Here is a 14,508-nt window from a genome sequence, read left to right as displayed (position 1 = left end):
AAAACAACAAGCAAAAGGGGAATTTGCCGCTCGTCTCTCTAAGCTGAAACAGATAGAGTAGCTGCGCGGAATAAAGGAGACGCTTCTCGCTCTATCACACTCCATCAGCATTATTTTACCAGGCCTGCCAGTTGCTTTGTACGCCACCTCTCCCTGCCAAGTAGGCGACTGGCGGACGACCAGGGGCGAGTGACAACAGGCTACAGTGGAAAAGCAAGGAGAGCTGTGTGGACGAGCCAAGTCTATCCCCCCCCCCCCCCCCACACACACACACACACACACACACACACACACACTCCCGCCCCCCAACCCCCCTGGGCCGCTGAGCGAATCGCAGAACTCTCTCTGCCTCTCGTCCAGAAGAAGAAGAAGAGGAAGAAGAAGAACACTTGTTTATGGATGTTTTTTTTTTCCAAATCGCTCCATACTACTCTGCACTCGCGGTGATCGGGTGCTCAGGCTGTCGTATGTTTGCGTCGGCGCCACGGAAAAAAACGGAACACTTTGTTCCGTTTTTTCGACCTGCGATGTTTGGCTTAAATGTCCTCTGGACTGCACGGCTGTAATTAACATCGTTTTTTTTTTTCACCCTCCTCATTCATCCTATGGAAACATCAGCACTTTGGCTGCGGACAGAGAACAGCCCACCCCCTCCCCTGCATGTCACAGATGGTGGGAAAGCCTTTGTAATGCTAATATAATATCACACTGTGTCGGCCGAGCGCTGCTGCGGTTCGCCGTGCGTGCCAGGCAGCCCCGGCTGCGGAGTCATTTTTCCTCCCTGTGCGGATAAAGACCTCCCTTCCTCCTTCCCTTCGTCTTCGCCGCCGAGCGGCTATGTGGTCGCGGCATCCGGCGGCGGGGGTCCCCGAGCCCCGCCCCTCCTGCACATTATCCATTGTGCGCGGCGTCCGCGGCTGCGCGCGCTCTCTTAATTAGCTCCGCGCACGACTTGCTTCTCGCATTGTTCCACGACCTATTAAAGATTTTATTACCAAGAGTCGCTATTAAAGGGGGCTTGTGGGAGCCGAGGGAGAGGGAAGCAGTCGCAGGTTCGGCTAAATCAAAGTCAAACTGGGTGACATGAGTACACAATGTACAAAAGGCGACAAAGATTCGGGTTCAGGTGAGACGAGGTTGTGAGGGCTGGTCTCTGCCGGAAAACATTATTATTGCCCCCCCCCCCCGGCACCTCCACCTCCACTTTAAGAATTATTCTGCCACCTCCCAACATGTGAGCCAATGGCGGGCCACTTCCTCCCAGCTCGGCCAATGGCTTCAGCTGCCGAAGCCTGGAGAAGGAGGGAGGGAGAGTGGGGGGAGGGGGGCGCTGACGACCCTCTCGAGCGGCGCAGCGTCACGTTTGCCTATTGGATTTCCAGCCCTGGGCCCTGGTATTTGAATCACAAGGGGGGAGCGTTTCATATCCTTGCTGGGAGAAGAGGGGCGATCTTGTCTATCTGAACGAACACGCCGGATTAAGGGGGTTATTTCCCCAGAGGGGGGGGATATGAGAGTGAGTGTCACTCAGGCGGGCGGCACTCGCTCTCACGCCGCACGTTGCCAGGGAGCCGGCGCTCTGACTTGTCCCCCACCCCCCCCGTGCCGCCTTCCCCTTCCTCTCCTCCACCTCCACCTCCACCCAAAACCCTTCTTCTTCTCCCCCTCGTGTCCGGGTCGCATCCTCTTCCTTCCTTCCTTCCCTCCCCACGAGCTTCCATCTCCTCATCGCGCTTCCTTCCTCCTTGTCCCGCTCCTTCAGTGCTGAAGGGGAAGGAAGGGGAACGACAGTGGCAGCAGGGGCGGCGGCGAGCTCCGGCGGATGGTTGTTATTCCAATCACACCTCCGATGCAGCGAGGGTCCAGTAAAGTACAGAATAATTGGCAGGTTCCACCAGCTACAGGGAGGCTTTCTGTTCCAACCTGCGTGTGTGTGTGTGTGTGTGTGTGTGTGTGTGTGTGCCTTTGATGAGAGGAGGGAAAGCTGCTAGCGCCGCATTCAGAGGTCATTTCATTAATTACCGCTCTTGTGTTGTGTGTACGTGTTCTCACATTTGGTTTGTCGTCCTGCGTGGCGCTGACACGTACGCGTTGACTTCTGCCGCCGATTGAAAAGGGGGGGACGTCAACTAAATGACCAGATTTAAAAAAAAAAGAAAAAAAAAAAAGAAATCTATCTGCATAAATTTTTTATGGAGTAGCCAGCCGTTACTCCAAAACAAACTTGCGACATATTGAGCTGCTGAATTTTTATTTTAGTTTTTTTTTTTGGACATCTGTTAGTTTACTTGCTGGATAGATTTTTTTTTCCCGCCCACCTCTGCACGGCGACTCCCTCACAGCGCTTCCAGTGCTTTCTCAGTTTTGTGTGTTTTTGTTGTTGATCAGTGGATTAACGGCCCTAAGCCGGGAAGCAGGTGCTTGGTAAACACACACCTAATTAACTGAGGGTCACCGGGGGGCAGAGGCCAGGGGTCGTAGGTCACCGGCGCCCCCCCCCCTGCGAGACTCGCCGACTGACAGGGACTCACTCCGGGTGGGAGGGGGGTGAGGCGGGGGGGTGATACACATCGATGGAGTGGTGCCGGGCGGCTAATAAAGGACGTCGGCCGACACGCGTCGGGGGAAAATGAAGCGCCGCTATCTGCTCGCAAACACACCGGCTGACCCGCGCGCTTAATGGAACGTGTCCCCTGTAGGTGTCGCCGCTCCATTGATTTGCCATTGATAGTCGTTGTGGCCAATCGCTAATTTCGAGTGTCGTCAACGCCCCCCCCCCCCCCCCCCCCCGAGTGTCGCCTGCTCTCGCCAAGGCCAAATCAAACTCGCCCTGTGTGCCGCTTTCTTCCTCTTCTGTTTTTTTTTCCTTCTCCCTCGCTTTCCCAGCTATTATTGGCAACCGGGGAGAGGTCAGCCAACCGTTATCGCCTTTTGTTCCGACACCTTTACCTCCCCGATCCAGCCTCACCTAGAGGGCTTCTCATTACGGCCGGCTCCTTTCTTGAAGGCCCCCGCGTCGAGCGGCTACGTGTTGACACCGCGACTCTTCTGCTGGGTCCGCCCGCGTGTGATATGTAAAGTCTGATCTCTGTGACGCACCGCAGAGGCTGCACGCCGCAGCGCGTTCGGAGAGAAAAAAAAAAAAAAGTAAATAAATAAATAAAGGAACGCACGCCAGCCACGTGCGCCCGAGGCTCGCGCACCCGTCCTTTTGTGAGCCGAAGCAAAGCGGTGGCCCTGAAAATTGTATAAATGTCAGCTATTCAGCGGCTCACGCGGGCGCGGTGGAACAAAGTGGCGGCAATAAAAAAAAAAAAATATTGATCACGGCGAACTGTAATGACTCTGACAGACAGCGCCGCGTTCGGAACCGGCGTTGATTGATGCCTTCGCTGCCGTGTGAACCGCGCAGGAAATTCTGTCACTTCAGGAGCGCCAATCGGCTGCGGGTAATGGCCTCCGAGTCCCGGCCGCCTGACTCGGATTCGGCAAAGCAAACCAAGCGTGGCTCTTCTGCTTCACCTGCTAGGAGTATGATAATTGCGTCGCCGATGACTGACCTTTTTGTCACCGCTGCGGTGGAAATTATACAACGGCCACTGTAAAAAATGTGCGCGTTTGCCTGTGTGAGTGCGCGTGCGTCTTTACCTGTGATTTTGCTTGCTGCGCCGCGTTCGAAGAGGCGGTCATTACAGCGAGCGCCGGCTCTGTTTTTCTGAGTGCGGGATGCGTCTTCTGTATATATCTGCAGTTACTCATACATCAGCATCTTTTTAACTGTGCTCCGAGTGGGAGCAGTGTGCAAAATTAGCGCGCATGGGACTTTGTGCCGGGGTGGGTGCATGGGTGGGTGTGTGCGATTGGTGTGTGTGCGCGCGCGTGTGTGTGTGTGTGTGTGTGTGTGTGTGTGTGTGTGTGTGTGTGTTGTATGCAGAGCCTCATCGCATATGCAATCATTTCATAAGACTGACCCTTTCAGATCAGTGGGTGGACCAAATGCAGATGTGCAAATAAACATGTGATGCAAGTGGTGCAGCCAGTGTGCGTGTGTGTGTGTGTGTGTGTGTGTGTGTGTGTGTGTGTGTGTGTGGGGTGTTGTTTGCGGCCTAGCCCACTTTGCTTCCTTTAAGCCTAAATTTGCTATGGCTCGGACTGAATAATTTAGCTCTGGATGCCTCACCCAGCAGTCTCAGCAGGGACTTTCTTTCTTTCTTTCTTTCTTTCTTTCTTTCTTTCTTTTTTTGTACTTTTTCCTTCTTTCTTTTCTTTCATAATTCCGTCCTTTTTTCAAGATGCTATTGCTTCTGTGTTTTTTTCTTTCTTTCTTTCCTTTTTACTTTCTTTCTTTCTTTCTTTCTTTCCTTCTTTCTTTCTTTCTTTCCTTATTTCTTTCTTTCCTTCTTTCTTTCTTTCTTTCTTTCTTTCTTTCTTTCTTCCTGTTATTTCCGGATGCTATTGCTTCTGTCTCATTAGCAGCGGCAGTGCCGAGGCCCCGGCCTGGTTCTCGTGCTCGGTCGGGACGGCTGATGAGGCCTGTCTGACTATGTGACCTTTAAGAACCTAATCAACTTTTAACACCTCTTGCCTGCTGCCCACTGTCTTGCCACTCTTCCACCCCCCCAACCCCAGTGCTTCTCCCAGGCAAGGCCCTGCAGACGCTGCCTCCCGCCCTCTCAAATTTAAGCTGCACCCCTTTGTTTTTGACAATCATCTGTGCACGTAGAGCATGAATGGAGTTGTGCTGTAAACACTTGGAGCAGCAGCAGCAGCAGTGGTCTCTGGAGACATGTAGTAATTCGCACACTTGACCTTCCCTCTGCTTATTTCTCTTCCCTCCCAATACTCCTCTCCCTTCTATTGTGGAGCTCAGGTTTAGGCTTTTAGGTAAAAACAAAAAAACAAACAGATGCAGTTATCAGTCAAATGCAGCACATAAGAACACCATACTTGAGTGGCAGCAAGTGATATTTGTGTGTGGAAAAATAAAATAAAACAGGTTAATTTCCATGTTTCTCAGAATTATCTTCCATTCTAATGTGATCATTAAGAGTGCTGAGCCGGTTGTGTCGTACAGTGGAGTACCTTATAGCCTCCACGTGACCGTGCCCAGTGTGGATTGGAAGATAAAAAAAAAAAAAAGTCCTTTCAGTGCCATCTAAGCTGGAGAGTCCTTCAGGCTCAAGGTCTCACAGTCTTGTTGTCTCACCGCTTTCATCAGTGAATAGATTTGCTTTGTGGCTGGCTGAGTTCAACATTCTTGTTTTTGTTATGAGACATTTTCCGAAAAATGTTTTTTTTTTTTGCCTATAGAAGCAGGAGAGTGATAGGAAATGGGCTTGCCTTGAGTCGAACACACTGATTACGAGCTGGTTTGATTTTGAGTGCAAACATCAGGGAAAGGCCGTTGTGACGGTGATATGAGCTGCTTTTGTACCTCCCAGTCAGCAGGTGTCGCACTCACGGTTTCCTCACTATTCTAATCTATCCATTGACATGTTGACACAGCTAGCCGCAAGTCGTCAGGGCAAGGAATTTTTAAAGGTGATGATAATTTCAACTTGAAAATCCTTAGTCATGCACACCTGTTTGGCAAACTAACTGGATGTAACTGAAGCATAGCTAGTTAGCAAATCAGGGTACGTCGTTAGAAAATCAGTCTGGTTTACGTCTGATTCTACCTTATGTTATTAATTGACTGATATTTATATCAATCAATTGATAAGAACTTTTAAAAAATAATAATCAATTAATGATATATTGTGTGAAAGTTGATGCTCAGCCAGTGACAGCACTTTACTTCAGATTGTTAAGACTTCTGTTATTGCTGGTTATTTCGATGACTGAATCCTGCTTTCATGGTCTGAGAGTGGTTTTTGTTTAAGCCTTTTTTTTCTAAAGCTGCAAAACCTAAAATGTGCAGACATGACCTTGGCAACGCTTTTCAGACCTTTTCATCAACCCTCCAGTCTCAACCAACCATGAAACGCCGGAACAATATTGACCCCAGTTTTTTGGCCTCTGTGTTGGTTGGACAGCATTTGAGTCGCATTGCGAAAATTAACCTGGCTGTTTTTCAGCCATTCCTCCAGTTGGCCCAGAACCTGGCAACTCCCGAGCATCTGCTGGGTGACAACGCGTAGATAACACATAATATCATTAAGCCTCTGTTATTGCTCAGAGATCCTTATCTATTTGTCAGCCAACTCACTCAAATGTAAATCCAATCAGCAGTTTAGCACCCGGCTTATACATCCCTACATTCCCATCCACATTATTATTTCACAATAATGATACTGTACATGTTTTGTTCAGAAAGCAAGACTACAAACTTTCTTCAACGTATTATTTGTCGTCTTCTCTTCCCATCTTTCATTCTCCTCTAACCGCTTCTTGCGCCGCCTTTTGAGATAAACGTCACGCCAATGAAATCGCCAGAGCTGTTGCCGTGAAGATGACTCGGATCGCGAGGCCAAACATGTTCTGAAGTGAGGCGCTGAGCTTTTTGGGGAAATCAGAAATCGGAAGTGTCGCTCACGTGCGTTTCATAAAAAAAAAAAAAAAAAATCTAATTGAACGTGAACCCGGAAAATAAGAGGTTCCGACATCCATCAGGATTCCGCCTGCAGCCTCTGCAGGTTGTTCAGCGCCGATAAGGATCCAGCTCCATAATCCTGATTCACGGTGAATCTCCGCCTATCTATTGCTTTGCGGGGCTCTTCAGCGGCTTGTCGCCGTCGATGATTATCTCAAGCGGTTTCCGTATCTCTGCCATCGCTGCGGCCATGTCGGGGATTTTTCAGGTGACGGTGTTTGATGAAATCTGGCAGCAGACGGCTGACAGCCGACTGTATCTGGAACCACGTTTGGAAATAAGATGGACAAATCGCGTGTTTTTATGGCGTGTCAGAGGCCAAATCAGAGACGTGCAAATGTTAGATCTGTCTTCAATGTTACTGCTGCTAATTTACAATTGATCCAAAAACTGTCTGTCTTATAATTCTACGATTTTAGCCTTAAAGTTTAGCTTCATAATAATTTAGCTAAACTTTTCTTAGCTGTGTGCACCAGAAGGGCAGTGACTCGCAAAAATGGAATGGGATTAAATTGAATGCGGTCTTGTTGGAGTACCAGACAAGCCGACAGCATTTTATTTCGTTTATTGTTTAGCACTTGTTATATATTTTTTTTTATTTCCCAGCCCAATTTAATCCTCTTGGTTTTTTAAAACACCTCCATCTAAACTGGCCTGTCGAGCCAGCATATGACGGACATCTGTTTCATCTACGCCTCCCGCCCAGAGACAAGCAATACTTCTAAAGGAAACTAAGTCCATATTTACTTTATTTATTTTAGAAAATCTGCTGCCAAATGTTTGGAGCTGCAAATCCACTGAATACTGAGACTCCACATGATGGTAAGATGGCAGCATGAAGAGACATTTTTCTATTACGCTGTAATGCAGCAATGAATAAATAAAGCAAAAAAAAAAAAGAAGAAAGAAAGTACTTGAGGCTGCCGGCTAAACAACAAGCTCTGTTATAGTCAGGGTACAGTTTTGTACATTTTGACCTTTTTGACCGTTTTGACCCAGAAAACAGAAAAAGAGAAGCATCTGCAGAATGATTTCATTTTCTTGATATGTATTGCACCACAAAGTCAGGCTGAGCACGAGATAAATAAATATTCACGGAGAACGATAGTCATGCAAACTCACTAACCTTTCTTCTGCAAAAAAAAAAAAAAAATCAACAACAACAAGTGTTTTTTTCCTTCCAAATTTTGCATAAATATGCTGTATCGACACGAACAGCAAGCAGGAAACAGTTTTTGGAAGCAAACTAAACATTTTTGATAATTCTCAGGGAGGAGTTTTGCGCTCAACACACGCACATACACACGCACGCATGTGTTAAGTGTGTTTTTGTCTGTGATGCGGCATTAGCACAGCGGCGTTTTTGCATGTTCCAGTCCTCGGGGTGTAATCTGTAGCTGCATTTCCATTACACCTAGAATTGCGCAAAAACCTAAACATCGCAATGAAAAAACTGGTAATGGAAACGCCTACATTTTGAAAAACCTCTCAGATATTGCTGAAATGTTTTGACGATTTCATGAGGTGGTTTTTCAGACGTGTCGCCATAGAGGTATATATCGCAAAAGTGTAACGGAAACCCTTTTTGTTTTGCATTTACGCGCCAGCGGACGTGACGCACGGGGGTCATGTGACCAGTTCACTTTAAGTGAAAATGGTGCGTCATGTTTTGGAGGAGACGGAATATGTTTTTTACAAGTAATCAAAGAGAAAAATATGACAACCATTCTTGACAGCGAAGAAACGTAAACAAAGCAAACATAATTCTCGTAAATCTCGCGGGACGAGATTTTACGAGAGTTATGGCTTACGCGCTTCACACCGTTCAGTGCAAACACCGGCAAAAATTTGCAGGTGTACTTTGTCGAAATTTTAGAAATATTGCTTTTATTTTTTGCGAAAAAACTGTAATGAAAACACAGCTTGTGATGGAATGCGTTTCAGTGAATGGCGAATAGAAGCCGAGTGATGCACAGCGATCCGTCACTGACAGTGAGTGGGTTTGGTGGTACCTCATAAAGCCCAATCCTTCCGCGAGGTGAGGGAACAATGTTTGGCTCTGCGAGGGAGGAGGTGGAGGAGGAGGCGAGCCTTTCTCGACCCCTCGCGGCGGGAAAAGCGGCGTTGCGGCATTCGCGACGCGTGCCGACATGGAGGTCAGCTATCGGAAGCCGCTTCTGCTTTTCACCAATTAAATGGATTACGCGCTCGCCTCGCTCGCACCCGCGGCCCTGGCGCGACTCGCGAGACATAAGAGGAGAAAACTTTGCGGTCTTTGTGTTAAACATAAAATCAATGTCGGTGGCACACGCGAACCCAATGGGGTTGGGGGGGGAGAGGCAGGATGCAGGCAATTATCAGCGAATAAAGAAAAGGTTAATTCGACTAAAGGCACGTCTCAAATGGTTCACGCGCAGGAGGTGTGGGTGTATGTTACTGTGTGTGTGTGTGAGAGAGATAGAGAGAGCGAGGGAGGGATGGAGGCAGGGAGACGGAGATAGACACGCAGCTCCAAAAATAGACACTTAATATGTAGCAGGCAGTGTTGTTGACAGATTGTGGCCAGGTATGTTTCACCGGAGAGGATGGAGATACTGGGAGAGGATGGACTTGCGGTTTTCAGGATAGATAGACTGCGGCCTCGGTTTCGGGGGTTAGAGAGAAGAAGAAAAAAAAGGAGAGTCGGCTCGACACGGGAGCGATCTCTCTGCGGAGTAAACGCCGGTCCGGCAGCCACTTCCTCTCCTCTCCTTGGCCCTGATTACCTCCTCTGACAACGGGGCTCTTCTCTCTCCCGCAGGATGGAGTTTCCACTGATGGTGCGATCGTTCTCGGTTACCTGGGCACAGCCAGCGCGCCAGACAGATCGAATTCATCTTTTCGGGTCGGAGTCGAGCCGTTGGTTTTTTTTTTTTTTTTTTTTTTTTTTTTCCTCCCTCCCTATTTTAAAATGGAGCCAGTGCAGTCGAGAGCTCAGACACTTCACCTTTCAGTTTGTGTTAAAAGCGGCTCTGTAGTGACGGTGGTGGCTGCTCTTGCATTGCCCGTAGCTGTTTCTGTAAAGTGTATTTCAGGAGACTATGCTTCTAATACGTAGAAGCATGTATGGAATAGAAGAAAAGTTTTGCTCTCTGGCATAAAGTTTTTCCACCACGTATGTCAGTTTGAATGGTGACGCTGCTGCAGCTGCTGCTGTTGTTTGCCGACAGCCTGGTTCCCCCTTCAGAATCAAATATCACTTCTATCTTTATATCTGTTCCTTCTCTATTATTTTGGCCCTGGATCCCGTTGGCTGTAGCTGAACAAATTTCATGAGGGCATTTTGCTGTCACACAATGTTCTCTCCTGTGTTTCCGTCCTATATGAAAACATCGTTGACGACGATTATTCCAGTAATTGATAATTATCGCCGCTGATTGGACGGCCGCACACTCCGTCCCACACGAACCCGGCGAGCTCTCATCCTCAATTTTTTTTATTTTATTTTTTTTGGAAAGAGGCTCTGCTGCCTTTTTCATTTTTAATAAGCGGCTTGTCTGCCTGGCACCTTTTTTGGGGGGGAATATTCCTCCTCCGACTCTCCATCCGTCCTCGGCCGTGTCAAAATTAAAAAGAGCTCAACATGAAAGAGTCTCAACCTGTGTTTAGAAGTATTTACAGCGAGAGTGTGTGAATCTGGAAACCACCTCCTCAGATCGGCCTTAAAGACTCTGTGATGATGATAAAGGTCTCACGCCTCATTCTGCAGCCGCGCCACGTCCCGCCGCCGCCTAACTGGCTCCCGAGTATTGCCGAGCGTTGCGTGTGTGTGTGTGTGTGTGTGTGTGTGAGCCAGGTTAGGTTTTACTCTGCCTGTCTTGCAGCTCGGCCGCTGAACCTGCTCTGAAATGCTACACCTGTGCTGAAAAGAGGAGTCGCCATCTTAGCGCCGCGTCCTCCTCCTCCTCCAGGTCACCTCCGCTTTGGCGTCCGCTCCCTGGCACACGGCCGTGTTGACACAATGGACCTTTTGTTACCGGCTTGTACCGACTCTGCCTCGTTTTTTTTTCTTTTTTTTTCTTTCTTTTTGCAATTACTTGCGGCCTCACCTCCTTGTTGCTGCTTCATCGGAGGGAAGCGTTAACAAAATCAGGGGTTAAACGCGGTGGAATGGCGATGCAGCGGAGAGGCCTGCAGGAATTAGATTGTGACGCTGATAAGCTCCGTATAGAGTGGTGGTGGTGGGGGGGTAAACATGCTCTTATCTTGTTATCCAGCTTGCACATTAACACAAAGATGCGGCGGAGGAGGGGGCAGGAGGAAGAGGAGGAGGAAAAAGAGGAGTCGGATGGAGGAGGAGGAGAGGAAGGAGGAGGAGGAGGAGGACAAGGGCCCAAGGATAAATCAAATCAGAATCAGACTCAGAATTCCTTTATTAATCCCAAGGCGAAATTGCTTTTTGTTGCGACAGCAGCTCCAATTCAAAGTGTCCAAGTTTAAAACAGGCATAAAAACATGAAAAAGTAAGCGGAAAATAAAAAAAAAACATAGAAAAACGTCAGAAATAATGAAGAATGTGCAGTATGTACAGTATTTACAGTGTGTAGTACATAGAGTATGTAAATGTGCAGTATGAATGGTATCCAAGAAGACGGTGCAGAAAGCTGATATGAATGATAATCGTTCTGACTTTTTTCGCTCTTTGTTCTTTGTACCGGCTCCCTGACGCTGGCAACCAGAACCCCCACCCAGATGAGAACACCCACCAGAGGGGGGTCGGAAGTATGCCCACCCCACCCCCCCCACCACCACCACCAACACCACCACCAACACACACACACATCTGCCCAACACTCCTGGAACGAGCGCGTGGCGATTGCGCGCCCTAATGTGCGGTGTTTAAAGAGCGCTTTCCAGCTGCAGGGTTCAACGACGGCGCCCTCTGCGAAGTATTAATGATGTGGATGAATGGATCGGGGTGGGGGTTGGGGGTTGTTGGGGGGACCTGTTGACGGTGGCCGCATCGCTCGCCCTCGCTCTCCCTCTCTCTCTCTCTCCCTCGCTCAAAGCTGCAGCCCGGACATCAGGCTTAACTGCTCGGCAAATTGGACATGCTTGTTGGCTGTAGCTCCAATTTATGTGCACTCTCTATTGCAGTTAGTCCATCTTCATTATTGAAATGGCCTCTCGTCAGGTCCTGATGGAGCGCCGGAGTTGGTATAGGGGGAGGGAGGGGGGGAGGGGGGGAAGCCACACAGGCTAATCCTGAATAAATAATCCTGAAAATAAAAAACCATCGTAGGCGGCGGCGAGGCGGGGGGAGTGCTGGCGGTGCTGACACTTGGCCCGAGCCGGAGCGGCGACGCCTGGCCCACAGCTCCACAACCACATCCCTCCATCCATCTTCTTTACCCGTTTACTCCGGCACTCGGGGTCGCGGAGACAACGATACCTGTTAGCTTTTCGTTCCTTCCTTTTTTTAATCTTTTTTCCGCCTTCACATCTTGAGACACAATCACATAAATCTTCAGGATTTTTTTTTTTTTTCTAGACCTGTTTCAAAGCCCAGGACCCAGTGTGGGGCTCAAATTTGCACATCAGAGTCAGATGTTTAGCAGAGCCATGGGTTGCTGCTTTTTTTTTTTTTATTTATTAATATTTCCTAACGGCAAGTTTTTAAATCTCTCTCAGTGGGCTGAACTTTCCCGAAAAGCCTCCTCTCGGCTCCAGGACGCCCCGCGCGCTTAAGCCGGCCTCGGCTCCTCCGCTAATGGCGCCGCTCCTCGAGGAGAGGAACAGCGTCCGGCTGTGTCGACCTGCGGGCTCCTTGTACCTGCTTGCACACACGGGCTCGATGCGATGTGCTCCTGAGATAATTACCCACTGAGCCGGCGTGCACGCAGCTGCAGGCTGAGGCGGGGGGTTCCCTTCATTTAGCTCTCCCCCGCTCAGGTCAGTAAACAGCTAATGACATTTGGAAAGGGGAACAAAAAAAAAAAATCAGATGAAAGAGAAAAGCAAGTCGTTTGTAGTCGACCGCTCGCTAGCGCTAGCGCTACCTCTCCCTTATTGTCTGCTGTCTATCTTAATCTCCCGGCCGCCGTTTTCACACCTCAAGGAGATCGTGTTATTAGACACCCCCCCTCCCCCGCCCAACCCTCTCCTCACTCCCTCCCTCCCTCCCTCCCCTCGTTTGTCATCCTGCAGCAGCGCTCCAGAGGAGGACTGCGGGAGCTGGCAACGAGAAAAACAATATAAACAGTCAGGAGGCGACATCAAATGTTCATCATTTAGCGGCGCCGGCTCTCTCGTTCGCCCGCTCTCCTCCTTGCAGGAATCAAACTGGGTTAATGTGCTTCTCTGTCCCCGCGTCACTCTGCGCAGCTCATGAAGGAGGTTCCTTTCTCCCTACGTTCAACATCATGGAGGTTTATTTATACATGTTTGTTTCCGTCACATCCAGCTTCCTGCATCCATCCATGGTCCGATCACCCCGGCCTAGCCTCACTGTGACTGCGGCTTATTCTGCGAAAGATAAAAAGTCTTGTTGTTCCCCGTCGACTGTCACTGTCTCTTTTATCCGTCCTCTTTGAGCTGTTTTCTTTTTTTGTGCACACCACAGCGGTGGTGGCGGCGGCTTGCAGGCAGGCAGCCAGTGAGTTTGCTAATTATGAGAAACAAATATGCTCAGTGACGCCTATGTAAGGTTTGCATAGGTTAACAACTCAGCTATAAATGTTAAATGAAGCTTAAAATAGGGACGCCATGCCATACAGTTGCCATAGCGATCTTGGCTTTGACTCTTTACTTTTTCTCGGCTGGTTACGTTTAAATTAATCTTAGTCACGAATCTCCGGGAGAAGAAAAAAACGGTGATTGTGTCGCGGCCCCAAGTGCCTCACCGCTGTCTCTGTCACGGTTGACGCCCCCTTTTTTTTTTGTTGTTGCTATAATTACTTCAACTCCTTGCAATAATTGCTGCAACTTCATCAGCTGATGTCAGAGTTGCTTTTGCGCTGGCCGCGACGAGCGGCCTCAGCGGAGCAGCACCGTGGACTCACATGCATCTCTCCTCTTCCTCCCCTGTCTCCCCGTCTCCCTTTCTCTCTCTGCTGCTCTCTTTGAACAGGTGGGACAGTCAAAATGATGCGTAGGAGGTGAAGCACTGAGCCGTATTGATGGATGTGTTAACAGACAGCAGTCTCACATTGATTGTGAAGACTTCGGAACCGGAGAATGCAAACGTAGAGGAGAGCACAGGTGAAAGCCCTTCTTTTTTTCCTCAGAGTTTGTCTGTGTGTCACTTTTTAAGTACGTTTTTTTTGTGTATAAAAAAAATGTTTGCAGCTGTTAATAGATATCAGCCAACCTTCCCAGCCAATAGGCAGAAGCCTTCTGTGATATACTACAAGATCCTAAAAACATGAGAAGACAATAAGGTGCCTTTCCCCAACATTTTTCTTCCCGTTTTTTAATCCTCGACAAGATGCCTTGTTGAGGTTTTGCGACTATAATGTGAAAGGGAGGGGGGCGGGGGGGACATCTAATGAGATTTGTGAGCTGATATTAATCCTTGCACTTGATGCCACACCTTAGACATGCAACACTGAAATCCTCTCCAGCGAAGGTGCAAATGTGACAAAAGGTGTAACTAGAGATTTTGGTTTTCATCCATAAGGATTAGCCAAAAAAGGGGGAAAGACTTGGCTTGTTAAAAAGCAGGTCTGTTAAAATATACATATATATATTTATATATTTATAAATATACACATATGGATATATTAAAACAATATAGTATAAATATATCCATATTTGTGAAGTATAGCTGTACCAAAATAAAATCATTTACATCCATATGTGCCATTACCCACAATCTTTTGCTACCTGTGTGTTTTTTCCCCTGTTATTAATTCAGTAGGAGTTTGCCTGCGTTTTTG

At 48.3% G+C, this 14,508-nt stretch overlaps 1 protein-coding gene across 3 annotated transcripts in view; it reads left to right on the top strand.

Annotated features, from left to right (window-relative positions):
• The window catches only part of nexmifb (neurite extension and migration factor b), a 55,508-nt gene that overhangs the window by 28,591 nt on the left and 12,409 nt on the right, over positions 1-14,508 (top strand). For all 3 annotated transcript variants that reach the window (XM_076032844.1, XM_076032846.1, XM_076032845.1), the window contains exon 2: positions 13,701-13,831. In XM_076032844.1, coding sequence (XP_075888959.1) covers positions 13,750-13,831 — 82 coding nt within the window. In that variant the 5' untranslated portion in view covers positions 13,701-13,749. The remainder of the gene's footprint in view (positions 1-13,700; positions 13,832-14,508) is intronic.

Source organism: Nelusetta ayraudi, unplaced genomic scaffold (genome assembly GCF_046127955.1).
Source record: "Nelusetta ayraudi isolate G7.1 ecotype Tasmania unplaced genomic scaffold, CSIRO-AGI_Nayr_v1 ptg000039l, whole genome shotgun sequence".
Classification (NCBI taxonomy): Eukaryota; Metazoa; Chordata; class Actinopteri; order Tetraodontiformes; family Monacanthidae; genus Nelusetta; species Nelusetta ayraudi.
The sequence above is the reverse complement of the archived record's forward strand: the minus strand, read 5'-3'. Positions and strand labels throughout refer to the sequence as shown.